Source organism: Phacochoerus africanus, chromosome 7, assembly GCF_016906955.1.
Source record: "Phacochoerus africanus isolate WHEZ1 chromosome 7, ROS_Pafr_v1, whole genome shotgun sequence".
NCBI classification, from domain to species: domain Eukaryota; kingdom Metazoa; phylum Chordata; class Mammalia; order Artiodactyla; family Suidae; genus Phacochoerus; species Phacochoerus africanus.
Window position 1 is genome coordinate 63,171,570 of NC_062550.1, and position 14,014 is coordinate 63,185,583.

Sequence of the window (14,014 nt, forward strand, 5' to 3'; positions counted from 1 at the left end):
ACCCAAGTCTCAACCTCAGTATCTCAGCTCTTAACCAACCCATATATACTCTTCTTCCTTTTTTATTTTATTTTATTTTATTTTGCCTTTTTAAGGCAGCACCCGTGGCATATGAAGGTTCCCAGGCTAGGGGTCGAATTGGAGCTGCTGCCGCCGGTCTCAGCCAGAGCCACAGCAACACGGGATCCGAGCCGCGTCTGCAACCTACACCACACCTCACGGCAACGCCGGATCCTTAACCACTGAGCAAGGCCAGGGATTGAACCCGAAACCTCATGGTTCCTAGTCAGATTCGTTAACCACTGCACCACGACGGGAACTCCTACACTCTTCTTCCTTAATCTTGCTGGGAATGCTAAGGAATATTTCACTCTCTACCTGAAATACAATCAGACACTGCATCTTTCCCAATTGGCACTGCTGGTGGACTCTCCCTGAAGTGGCTCTTGTGTCATCAGATCTGTTCCCCGCTCGTACCCAGATAACCCTACTGCCTCAGCACCTTATCCACATTCTGCAGCCTTGCTTGCAAGCCCTCCATCAGCTGAGCGCCTCCTGACCTCTCTGGCGGGAGCGCCCCTCCACCCACCTGCTTATCTCCACCCGGCAAACCCCTCCTCTGCCCTTGCGATTCTGCACATCTAACCCCCAACCAACGTCAGGCACCTCTTGACACCCTTCACTCTATCTGCTCCCCATGTCCCCGTGGCACTGTTCAAGCCTCCATTCCAGCCCTTGCCACGAGGTACCATGCGGAGGCACCCCAATGACTGAATTAACACAAGGCAGTGGCTTGTCCTCATTAATGCTGTGTCTCCACAAACATTACCTGTGCATCTGGCACAGAGCTGGGCATACACGAGAGGCCGTGATTGCTGAAGTCACTCTCAGGAATAGTGTGTGATCATATATAAACACACGTTTTACGGTGAAAAACCAATATGCTCAATTTTTCTTTTTTCTTTTTAGGGCCACATCTGTAGCATATGGAGGTTCCTGGGCTAGGGGCCGAATGAGAGCTGCAGCTGCTGGCCTACGCCACAGCCACAGCAACGTGAGATCCAAGCCACATCTGCAACCTACACTGCAGTCTGAGGCAACGCCACATCCTTAACCCACTGAAGGAGGCCAAGAACTGACCCATATCCTCAGGGATCCTAGTCAGGTTCTTAACCTGCTGGGCCACAATGGGAAATCTGGCTCAGTCAATTATAAAAAAAGAAATTGTAAAAGCGTGAATTCTGCCTGTCATGTTACAGGAATAAAAATGGTCCCTCCCATCATTAAATCCTCACTGTATGCAACTGACATAAAGTCAGAAAGACCTATTGGTGTGCTTGGAACTCGCCCCACTATCTGTCCCTGGGTCTCTGGTGCGCCTGACCCGACCTGCCTCCCCACCCGTCTCGCCTCCAGAAATGCAACCCAATTCACAAGGCCCAGTGCATCTTCCCCTGCTTCTACAATCCTCCCTAGCAACCCCACTGCCTCCCTAGCAACCCTGCAACCCCACACAGCCCATCTGCCCTGAAATCTCAGGAGTATGTGCACTCAAGCATTACATTTATTTACACCTGCCTTTCTCTGTCTGCTAACAGCCTTCAGAAGGCACTTCTAAGTTGAGAATCCAGAAGGAGCCCCTGCACAAGAAGGAGGGGAGCTAGAAAAGCTTTCAGTGCTATAGATTTCAGCTTCGACTTTTCATTTTATCCACTTGACTAGACTTGGAGTTCTTTTTTCTTTTTTTTTTTTTTGTCTTTTTGCCTTTTCTAGGGCCGCTCCCATGGCATATGGAGGTTCCCAAGCTAGGGGTCGAATCACAGCTGTAGCCGCCAACCTACTGCAACCTACACCACAGTTCACGGCAATGCCAGATCTTTAACCCACTGGGCAAGGCCAGGGATCGAACCCACAACCCCATTATTCCTAGTCGGATTCGTTAACCACTGAGCCACAACGGGAACTCCTAGACTTGGAGTTCTTTGAAGGAAGGGGCCGTATTTTAGGTTTTTTATTTCTCATGATGCTGAGTATAGCACCAGGCACAAGGTTAGCACCTGACAGATGTCTTGACTGATTCTGAGTCCCCCAGGTTTACCTTTTTCATCCCAGTTCCACTTGGTATCTGCAGAAGGAAGTCTAATGTCTCATCATCCGTGAAATACCCAGGTGTAGGCTGACTGCAAGTGAGAAGAATGCACATGACCATAACTGTGACCAGTAGGAAAGAGAAAAAGCAGCACATGGGAACTCCTTCCCGCCCCCTTCCCCTGCCTTGGCCCCAGACATCAAGCAAGGGTTCTGGGCAACTTTGAGACACGGGCAAGCGGGACAAAACAGCAAGCGTGAGGAGCACACTGCTGACCTGCGCAGGCCCTGAAGGCTCAAGGTCCAGGACGGGGTGAGGTTCTGTCCCCGCAGCAGGACGAGGCCTTGTCTGGTCGTGATCAGGAGGTTGCTGCAGTTGGAATCCGCTGCCTTCACCATCTGCAGGAGCTCGACCCCATCGCTGAGTTCAACAAGACCTGATGGTTAGTCTCAGGCTCGGATGGGATTCTGGCCCCGTGGATTTGGGCTCTTCCCCTCGGCGAATGCGTCTGCACAGACCCCTGCATTCATCTCCCACCAGTATCCTGTCAGGCAGGGCACGCTGCCGCTCCAGTTGAATTTCATTTCCTTGGTTTCTTTGGAAACCAAGGAGCCCTAGAAAATTTGCACAAGTTCAAAAGGAACTCACAGGAGAAGTGCTTCTCCCACTGGGTGCTCTGGGAAAGCTAACAGGGCTTAGGGCAACGGCAGGGAAGGACAGGAGGCCCGAAAGCATCACTAAGCTGGGACAGCAACTCATGGCACATGCTTCATTGAATTCTTTCTTTCTCTGGGACCATCTATTTAAATTCTGTCAAATATACTGACACTATGACACTGCCTGAGAAAACCCTAGAAAAGAATGGAGAGGAGTTCCCGTCGTGGCTCAGGGGTTAATGAATCTGACTAGCATCCATGAGGACGAAGGTTCAATCCCTGATCTTACTCAGTGGGTTAAGGATCCGGCGTTGTTGTGAGCTGCGGAGCAGGCCGGCAGCTACAGCTCCGATTAGACCTCTAACCTGGGAACCTCATATGCCGCGGGTGCAGCCCTAAAAAGATAACAGACAAAAAAAAAAAGAGAGAGAGAGAGAAAAGAATGGAGACGATTATATTACCCAGGCCCAGGGTGAAATGGGTAAAATCCACTGCATATGACAATCAACATGCTTTTAGTTAAAAAACAAACAAGGGGAAAAAAAGGACTTCACGGATGCTGTCCTTGTTCCTGCCAAAATGACTCTTCAACTAGGAGAAAAATACAGGAAAGGAGTAGGGCGGGTCCTTCAGCCCAGCTTTCCAAGCAGTTATGTTAAATAAATCTATCTCCCTACGGAGGCCCCCAGTCTCACCCTGCCCTGCCTGATTCCCATGCCAAATAAACATCCTTCTTTGCCACCTATGAGCACAATAATCACAGGTGACGGTCACCCACACAGACAGCGACACATTACATTAGTGAGAGAAGAGCATTTCCGACTCCCCGTAACCAGATCAGAAGGTGGCATCCAAAAGCCAGCACCTTCTCCCCTCCACCCCCCAAAACCTCTGCCCACATGTTCCCTGGCCCCAGTAAACACTGACACTCCGGGCACATGTGATCTCAGGTCCCACAGTGACAGGGCCAGACCCTGCCCACCTGTAAATATCAATGAGCTCAGACAGGTTGATGGATCTTCGCTTCTCCCACTCGGGCTCTTCTATCTGCAGGGAAGGTGGTGAGCTGTCTCGATTCTGGGCCTGAACAAATATGTCCCGCAGGGCGACAGCCTGGATATTCCCTAGCAGCACAGAAGAACCAACACAGGAAAAGTGAACTTGACAGAGCTCCCCCAGGGTGAGGATGGGAGCGAGACCCAGAGCCTAGTGGAGGGATGGGTCCGACCCAGTCCGCCCTGTCTGGCCCAACCTGGCAGGGGGCAAGTGGGAAGCAATTAAGAGGATGCTGGACAGAGTCTTCTCTTTGGAAAAGGTCGCCAGGGACTGAAGAGGTAATACTCTGCAGCAGAGGGCCCCTGAGAGAGGTGACAGAGGGCTGGTGTCAGTGGCTCCAGAGGCTCTCTAGGGAGGCCTCGCCGTGCACCACTGGGGAGAGTAGCAAAAATGAGCCTTGCTTCTTACCAAAGCCAAACAGGATGTAGATAGCCCCGCTCGCGGTGATGTACACCTGAGGGCCGATCAGGTTCCCCACTCCAACGATGCTGTACTTCACAGGCCGGCCCACGGGACTCCCGGTCCGGCCAGACACCAGCAGAAAGCACAGATCTGGCTGACAAAGTGAAAGGCAGGGGTTGAGTCCACAAAAACCCTGTCCTTTCCTAACCAAATCGTTTCTCCAATCATCGCTTCCTCCTTATCTAAGGGCTTAGGAACACCCCCCAAAGCTGGAAAGCCCACAGCCAGGCCCGCTTCACTATTTCCCTGGAAGTTAGAAAGCAGGACATGAGTTCCCTGGTGGCTCAGTGGGTTAAGGATCTGGTATTGTCACCACAGTGGCTCAGGTCACTGCTGCAGGTTCAATCCGGGCAGGGAACTTCTACATGCTGTGGGTGTGGCCAAAAAAGGAAAGGGGGGGGGGGTGCGAAGGTCACATTCCCTTGCTAGAAGTGTACAAAGGGCAACCGGACAGCAGCTCAGGCAATCTCGAAGCCCAGCTGTCCTGGCCTCTGCTCTCATACCCAGAAACCCCCAATAATATTTGGTCCCAGGGAGAATCAGGGTAGGCAGTAAGCTCCCATTATAACTGGCCACGAGCAATCTCACTCTCAAGCAGAGATCAGCCCTTCTCTGAAGGGCCAAGATGGTAAATATTGTATATCTTGCTAGCAGGTGATTTCCACAGCAACTACTCTGCTCTGCCGCTCTAGCGTGAAAGCCGCCATAGATGACAGATGAACGAATAGGTATGACTGTGTCCCAATAAAACTTTACTTACCAAAACAAGCAGCGGGCCAAATTTGGCCTACAGGGCACAGTTTACCAACCCTTGTGCTAGAGGGTTTTCTTTTGGGAAGGGAGCCACTCACTGGGAAATAGAAGGGTCATATCCATATCTTTTTTTTGTCTTTTTTTTTTTTGCCATTTCTTGGGCCGCTCCCACAGCATATGGAGGGTCCCAGGCTAGGGGTCCAATCAGAGCTTAGCCGCCGGCCTACACCACAGCTCACAGCAATGGTACATCTTTAACCCACTGAGCGAGGCCAGGGATCGAACCCGCAACCTCATTGTTCCTAGTCAGATTCGTTAACCACTGAGCCATGACGGGAACCCCGGTCATATCCATATCTTGATTTCAGTAAAGCTTTTGGTGGGGTTTATCATCATGAATTCTTAGGGACAAGATAAAGAGATGTGATTTTCAGTGTACCCTGAGAAAGGGCCAATGCCAGCCCAGAGGGAGGGTTCAGAGGAATGTCACAGCATTCGGCTATTGTCCCACCCTTATTAACCATTCTTTTCAAAGAAGTGAATGAACGGAATTCAAGCTTATCGCAAAGCTGGGAGAGACAGCTAATATGCTGTATGACAAACTCAAAATTCAAAAAAGTCTCAACTGGAAGATGGGTCAAGATTTGGAAGAAGAAAACGAGCCATTAGTTAAAAGACGTGGGTATTTTATGGTAACAGGCTTATTGTGGTGATCATTTTAAAATGTATAGAAACAGCCAATCAGGAGTTCCCCTCATGGTGAAGTGGAAACGAATCCGACTAAGGACCATGAGGTTGCGGGTTCGATCCCTGGCCTCGCTCAGTGGGTTATAAGGATCTGGTGTTGCCGTGAGCTGTGGTGTAAGTCGCAGACGAGGCTCGGATCTGGCGTTGCTATGGCTGTGATGTAGGCCAGCAGCTGCAGCTCAAATTCGACCCCTAGCCTGGGAACCTCCATATGCTTCGGGTGCAGTCCTAAAAAGACAAAAAAAGAAAAGAAAAGAAAAGAAATATCCAGTCAGTATGTTGTGTATCAGGAACTTCCATTGTGCTATAGGTCAATTATATTTCAAAAATAAATAAATTCATAGAAAAAAGAGATCGGATTTGTGGTTACTAGAGGGGAGGATGGAGGGAGGGGAGATTAGACGAAGGCAGTCGAAAAGTAAAAACTTCCAGTTATAAGATAATTACTAGGGATGTAATGCACCACATGATAAACCTAATGAATAATGCCGTACGTTATATATAAAAGTTGAGTGTAAATCCTGAGTTCTCATCATGAAGAAAATTTTTTTTTCTCTTTAATTTTGTATCAGTAACGGATGTCCATTAAATTTACTGTAATAATCATTTCCTTATGATTGTACACCTTAATCTTATACAGTGCTGTATGTCAATTATATGTCAATAAAACTGGAAGGAAAAAAGAAAGAAGTAGGGGATAAAAAAAGTTTTTGATTATAAACAAAAGCAGTTTCTTATAGAGGCTATCACAATCGTTGGCTGCATTTACAGAAATGCAGAATATTTATCAAAAGAAGTAACGATTTTCTTCTGTGGATCCAACTGGCTATATTACAAATTGAATACTGTTTTCACATATGGGTACCACATTAGAAAAGAGATGTGGCTAAAGGGGAGTGGAAAGAGAAAGAAATCAAGAGAAAGAAGGGCCTGGATCATGGTGCGTGAGATCAGTAGGAGAAATCGGGGCTACTGAGCCTTGAGAGTAGCAGGCTTAGAGGGACCAGGCTTACAGCTGAAGGGCTTTCATGTGGAAAGAGGATTAGATTCATTCAGAGTAGTTCTATGGGGCTAAAGCTGGCACAATGAATGGAAGCTACGAGAAAGCAGATTTACGAATAAGACAGAATGTTCTAGAGTGGACCAAGAACAAAATGGACTGGCTCACAAATTAGTGATACTCTCACTCGCCCGAGTACTCCGAGGGAATGGGTACCAATGTATCCAGGACAGCGTATCAGTGACTGCAGCCCAGTGTGTGAGGCTTAACCACAGGGTTTTTAAGGTCCCTCCCCATTGATGCTCTAGCCCAGATTCCTTCTCTACCTGTAACCAAGTCCAGCTGTCCCAAACCCACCTCACTCCAAATCCCGATCTAAGGATGCTGCCACCCTACACAATAGACCTAACATGTCTCATTCCTCGTGGAGAGAGATCCTTCCACACTTGCAGCTCAAAGCAGACATGTTCCATGGGTTCTTTGCTGCTGGGGTAGAGGTCCGAAAGACCAGTATGAAGATGAAGCTACTGCTCTAAACCCATCACTTCTCCAAGATTCTTCTAGTCCTGTCTAGCACTTTCCAGGCAGAATGGAGACTAGTCCATATCCCCTCCCCTCCAACCAAAAAAAAAAAAAAAAAAAAAAGGCAGAGTAGGAGCAGGTGAGAAGTCACTCCTCCAACAGAGCCTCCTGGCTGGGGAGGGTCCTAAATCATTATCCCATCCACCCCACCGGGTAGAAAGAAGCCATATGGGATGTCAAGGCCAATATTTTTTTTTTCGTGAAGGGCCACAGCCACAGCAATGCCAGATCCAAGCCCCATCTATGACCTAAACCATAGCTCCCAGCAATGCCGGATCCTTAACCCACTGAGCAAGGCAAGGGATCGAACCCACAACCTCATGGATTCTAGCTGGGTTCTTAACCCGTTAAGCCACAATGGGAACTCCATGTAGCTCTGATTTTTTGACAATCCTGCAAGTAGAATGACATCCCCACTCTATGGACAAAGTAACCAGGGCTGGGACAGGCTTGTGGCTTGCCCAAGGCTGCAAGGTAGTAGGGCGGGAATTCAAACACAGATGTCTTTGGCTCCCAAGCTCCACCATGCCAGTCAATAGAACCAGGAAAATGGGTTCATAATAATAACTGATTAACTCAATCTCACAAAGATACTTTATCTTTTTTTTTTTTTTGTATTTTTAGGGCCATGCCCGAGGCATGTGGAGTTTCCCAGGCTAGGGGTCGAATTGGAGCTGTTGCTGCCAGCCACAGCCACAGCCACAGCAATGCCAGATCTAAGCCATGTCTTCAACCTACACCACAGCTCATGGCAACACCGGATCCTTAACCCACTGAGAGAGGCCAGGGATCGAACCCACAACCTCATGGTTCCTAGTTGGATTTATTTCCTCTGGACCATGATGGGGACTCCAAAGAGAATTTATTTAAACCTAATCCCTTGCGTTAAGAAGTTTTCAAGAAATTTTTTTTTCTTTCCTTTTTTTTTTTTGTCTTTTTAGGGCTGCACCCACAGCATATGGAGTTTCCCAGGCTAGGAGTCAAATCAGAGCTGCAGCCGCTGGCCTAGGCCACAATGACAGAAACGCAAGATCTGAGCTACATCTGAGACCTACACCACAGCTCACAACACCGGATCCTTAACCCACTGAGCAAGGCCAGGGATCGAACCTGCGTCCTTATGGATACTAGTCAGATTCATTTCTGCTGAGCCATGGAGGGAATTTCTCAAGCAATACTTCTACTAATGATTCTAGGAACTGACTCAAGCTGAAGCTGTTGCTGCAAGAGACAAGGACCACTTAACATAGAGCATACTTGCACCTCCCCAATGGCCAGAACCACGAGATCTCTAACGCCATCTTCATCCAGGTCCGGCAGCATCACACCTGGCGCAGCCAGGGTCCCGTTGGATAAGTAGTTTGGGTTTAAGGTCCAAATGGCTTTCCCTAGGGAAGGATAAAGAGGTTGATCACCATCAGGGCTTTCGGCCTCTGGAAAAAGCAGATGCAACGCGCCCAGACCAGAAAAGGGACTCAACAGGCTGAACGACAGAGAGCAACTCCCACACACTTTTCCCTTTCCTTTTTATCTTACTGGGGAGGAAGGCGCAGGGAGCGTGAGCTGAAATGTATCTGGCTAACAAGCCAACGTAATACCTTCGCACCTGGATTTTTTAGAGAAAAGGGATGGGCTAACGTCTCTCCAAGAAACAAGAGCCCATTTGTCTGAGATGGAGGAATCGATCTGTCAGAGATGGTTACGGGAACCCTCTGGGGCAGCCACACAGAAGAACCTCCTCCCTCCTTCTACCGCGTGTTCCCAGGCACGGAGACATCATAAAAGGCTTTCAGATGACTTCCGGTCTAGAGTCAACTCACACGCAAATTGTTTTCACTCAGAAGAACCCCACGACCAAACCCCAACCTCTACAATTCGGAAGGACGCTATTTATTGAGCTCCACTGGAGTCTGAGGTTAACAAGCACATTGGAAGTATAAGCCTCTTGTAAGGAGCCTTCATTATACTTGATTCTTTTCCATTCCTTTGGTCACGCATGTCTAAATGTGATAAGAAGATAACAGGCCAAGTCGATATGCCTGGACAAGTGTCTTCACTGGCATATTTTTAAGTGGCTAATGCCCCAGTGTACATGTGGACCTACGTATGTCAAATAAGAAAAGACAAACTTGTCTTTCATACAAAGAACAGAGTAGGGAGGCTATTTAGAAACCAAAGGCCTCAGGGTAGTTTGTTCAGATAACTCCGTTTATCACCATCCTATCACCAAACAGGTTGAACTGTGGATCTGTTACTTAATCTATTCAAACGCTTTCTCTTATTTCTATAGCCACCTTCCAGCACAGTAAACCAGATTCTCTAGCAAGTGAGAGTGGCCCAGTCCCTTCCCCACCAGATTAGGGCTCCTGGAAGCAGGGGAGCTCTCATAGCAAATGATCTTTACCTGACGTCCCGTTGAATGCACTGAGCATCTTGTGCGTCCCTGTCACAAGGCAGACGGTTCCAGCCCCGCTCCCCGGCATCAGATCCAAACAGGTAACATCTCGGGCCTCCTCGGGGAGGGGACTTGACCACAGTGTGCTGCCATTCATCCCCGAAAGGCACACAAGGAGAGCGGGTGGCCTGGAGACACCTGAGAGCACACAAGCGACCAGAAAGGGAAGGAGGCAGAGATGAGAGGGAGAGGTGAGCAGGGGACCAGAAAACTACAAGGAAACAGAGGCCAGGCAGCAACTCAGACCTGCACACTCAGCTCCCTTCTGGCATCAGGTCTGCAGGGGGAGGACCTGCCCTATCCACTCAGTACATCCCTCACGCAAGATGAGATGCCAAGACCTCATCCAGGGCATCTCTGCGCACCTCCACTCTCTCAACACACTTCATTACGTGCCTTTCACCTCAGTCCTCGCTAAGCAGGGAAATCCTTAAGGCTCAAGCTTGTCACATTCATTTCTATACCCTTGGTGCTTTACAAAGTGCCTCACACAGACTTCGGCCAACTGCTTTCTGAATAAAAGAAGCAAAATCAAGAATATGAAAAAGTAGTAGTTGAGAACCAAAAAAAACCAGGACAGAAAGGTATGGTCAGAACATTGAGACTGATCTCGAATATGTGTAGACCCGGGAGTAAAGTACCCGAATTCTAATCATCACTAGCAAATGCTCCCTGAGAACAGAAAAAAAACTCTTTAAAAAAACAAACCTGAAGAAATAGATAATAACGAGGCCCTACTGTAGAGCACAGGGAACTCTACTCAATATTCTGTAATAACCTATATGGGAAAAGAATCTGAAAAAGAATGGATATATGTGTACATATAAACTGATTCATTTTGTTGTACACCTGAAACTAACTCAACATTGAAAGTCAACCATACTCTAATAAAATTTAATTTTAAAAAAACTTAAAAATAAATAAAAAGTTAAAAATAAACCTGGAGGAGTTCCCTGGTAGCTCAGCAGGTTAAGGATCTGGTGTTATCATTACTGTGGTGCAGGTTCCATCCCTGGCCCTGGAATTTCTGCATGTCGCAGGTGCAGCCAAAAATAAAACAAAATAAAATAAACCTGAAGATTGCACTTTGTACTAATCAGGAGGTCTTCCTGGTCTAGCATTCTATGAAACAGGTGATCTGACCTGTCAGGAAAGAATACCTGGGCAAACGGAACACCTAGGTCCAAGGATAGCTGAGAAAGGATTACAGCAGCTCACTTCTTTTCTTTCTTTCTTTCTTTATTTTTTTTTTTTTTTGGCTTTTCAGAGACGTACTCGCAGCACATGGAGGTTCCTGGGCTAGAGGTCAAATCGGAGCTACAGCTGCCAGCCTACACCACAGCCACAGCAGCATGAAATCCAAGATGTGTCTGCAACCTACACCATAGCTCACAGCAATGCCGGATCCTTAACCCACTGAGCAAGGCCAGAGATCGAACCTGCGACCTCATGGTTCCTAGACAGATTTGCTTCCGCTGTGCCACAACAGGAACTCCCAGCTCACTTCTTTAACCAACAACCCTTCGCTAATTAACCTATCAGAATAATCACTTCCTCTCTTGCCAGTTTCACACTTGATTTTAGGGCAGGGATGCAGCCCATCTCAAACACTTCTACTCTCCTCTTTCAGGATTCATTAATAAGGATAAGGAAATGTAGGTTTTAGAGCTTTATTTTACCTACTCCTCAGAACTGCTAATTAAAGACACAACCCAGGAGGAGCTCCTGTTGTGGCGGAGAGGAAATGAATCCGACTAGGAACCATAAGGTTGCAGGTTCGAGCCCTGACCTCCCTCAGTGAGTTAAGGATCTGGGGTTTCCATGAGCTGTGGTGTAGGTCGCAAACTCAGCTCGGATCCTACATTGCTGTGGCTGTGGCTATGGCTGCGGCTGGCAGGTATAGCTCCAATTTGACCCCTAGCCTGGGAACCTCCATATACCACGGTGTGGCCCTAAAAAAAAAGCAAGAGCAAAAAAAAGACACAACCTAGGAGTTCCCGCTGTGTCTCTGCAGTGCCAGGACACAGGTTCAATCCCCAGCATAGCACAGCGGGTTAAAGGATCCGATGTTGCCCCAGCTGTGTTGCAGGTCACAACAATGGCTCAGATCTGATCCCTGGCCTGAGAACGCCATATGCCATGGAGCAGCCAAAAAAATTAAATAAAAAAGAAAACACAATCTAAAAACAAGTAACAAACTGGCTCGCTCTTTCAGACCTCACTGCCAGAAACCGTGATTTATGTGACAAATCAAGGTGATACACGTTGCCTCCGACACCTGCCAGGGATGCTCTGATTAACACGCTGCTGTCCTTCCTGCTTCATGACCTCACTAACTCCACATCAACTGCATGACTCATCTTTTCCCAGGTGGTGACGGGTCATCCCCTCCCCACCAGACCATGACCCCTGGAGGCGGAGACCACACTTCTCTTGCTTAGCTCAGTAGAGACAGGCCAGCTGTGTGGAAGGCGCTCGATCCACAGTTGCTGGATGAATGAGCCAACGAACAAATAAGAAATGCATCCTCCTCATGGTCAGTGGCACAGATCTTTGAACCCTCTGGCTGGGATCATGGGCAGAGTGGTCTGACATAAGAGTCGAGGACATGAAAAGCAGAGGCTCCCAGCTGTACCATCTGGAGCCCAGCTCTAGCATTTACCAGCTGTGGGACCTTGGGCAAGCTCTCTAACCTCACTATGCCTCCCATTCCCCATCTGCGAACGGGGGTAATAATATTAGTCCACTTTATAGGGTTACATTGAGAGATAAATTCATTCACAATATGTTTTGTCCTGACAACAGGGCACAGCCCATACAAAGTACCATCTGTTAGCTCTCTTTATTTTTATTTATTTATTTATTTATTTATTTATTTATTTTTCTTTTTGCCTTTCCTAGGGCTGCTTCCTGCGGCATATGGAGGTTCCCAGGCTAGGGGTCGAATCGGAGCTGTAGCCACCAGTCTACGCCAGAGCCCCAGCAATGAGGGATCCGAGCCATGTCTGCAACCTACACCACAGCTCTCGGCAACGCCAGATCCTTAACCCACTGAGCAAGGCCAGGGATTGAACCCCCAACCTCATGGTTCCTAGTCAGATTCGTTAACCACTGCGCCACGACAGGAACTCCAAGCTCTCTTTATTTTTATAATCTACAACCAAATCAATCTGGCCCCTATTATGTCCAAAATCATGGCATTGCCCTTATGCGTCCTGATATGTAGCAAATTGTGTAAAACATTAAATGGCTAAAAATAAAATCTCTAAATCTAAAAGTGGATGGGGGATATTTTCACTTTGAAGGCTAATGAGTCATAGGTAGAAAAAAAAAGGCAATTAAGGTTCAATCATATGAAAGTCAATTTCTAGGCCAGACGTTCTTTCCATAATCAAATCAATGCCCAAACTGATTCAACATATTGCACAAGCCCCAGAAAGGTATTTTTTTCTTCCGTTTTTTTTTTTGGGGGGGGGGGGGCCACCCTTGCGGCATATGGAAGTTCCCAGTCTAGGGGTGGATTCGGAGCTGTAGCTGCCAACCTACACCACAGCTCACAGCTCATGGCAACATCAGATCCTTAACCCACTGAGCAAGGAGGCCAGGGATCAAACCCGCATCCTCATGGACACTAGTCGGATTCTTAATCCACTGAGCTACGGCAGGAACTCCAAGAAAAATATTTTTAATAACATCAGAGAGGCATGCAGCCTAGAATTCTCTATAACATACATAAACGTTTATTCCAAGGCCTGAATGATTAAAAAGTAGTTAGTAGGGCATCCTCAGCCTCAAACCAGAGTTCCTGTACCAGTTTCCAGACTGCAGTTCAAAATCACTGTGATGGAAGCTGCAGGACAAACCCAAAGCCCCCATGTACCCAGACTGAAAATGCAACCTTTTTTTTTTACAGTTAACTTGTATCAGCCAGGATCCCAGAAACAGCTCAATCAATTGGGATAAGTTGTGGAGGTTTAAATAAAGAGATTGTTTCCAGGAGTTCCCGCCATGGCACAGTGGGTTAAGAACCCAACTGCAGCGGCTCAGGTTGCTGCAGAGGTGTGGGTTCGATCCTGTCCTGGCTCAGTGGGTTAAAGTATCCAACGTTGCTGCAGCTGCAGCCTGGATTCAATCCCTGGCCCAGGAACTTCCATATGCCACAGATGTAGTGACAAAATTAAAAAAAAAAAAAAAAGAGAGAGAGAGATTGTTTC

The 14,014-nt window shown here is 47.7% G+C and overlaps 1 protein-coding gene across 2 annotated transcripts in view; it reads right to left on the reverse strand.

Annotated features, from left to right (window-relative positions):
* The window catches only part of FAM234B (family with sequence similarity 234 member B), a 38,742-nt gene that overhangs the window by 7,707 nt on the left and 17,021 nt on the right, over positions 1–14,014 (reverse strand). The window contains exons 4-9 of one of the 2 annotated variants that reach the window (XM_047787505.1): positions 9,750–9,938; positions 8,603–8,733; positions 4,210–4,357; positions 3,728–3,869; positions 2,366–2,509; positions 2,099–2,180 (exon numbers count right to left, since the gene is read on the reverse strand). In XM_047787505.1, the coding sequence (XP_047643461.1) occupies positions 2,099–2,180; positions 2,366–2,509; positions 3,728–3,869; positions 4,210–4,357; positions 8,603–8,733; positions 9,750–9,938 (836 nt within the window). The remainder of the gene's footprint in view (positions 1–2,098; positions 2,181–2,365; positions 2,510–3,727; positions 3,870–4,209; positions 4,358–8,602; positions 8,734–9,749; positions 9,939–14,014) is intronic. The other variant, XM_047787506.1, reaches the window with a different exon arrangement.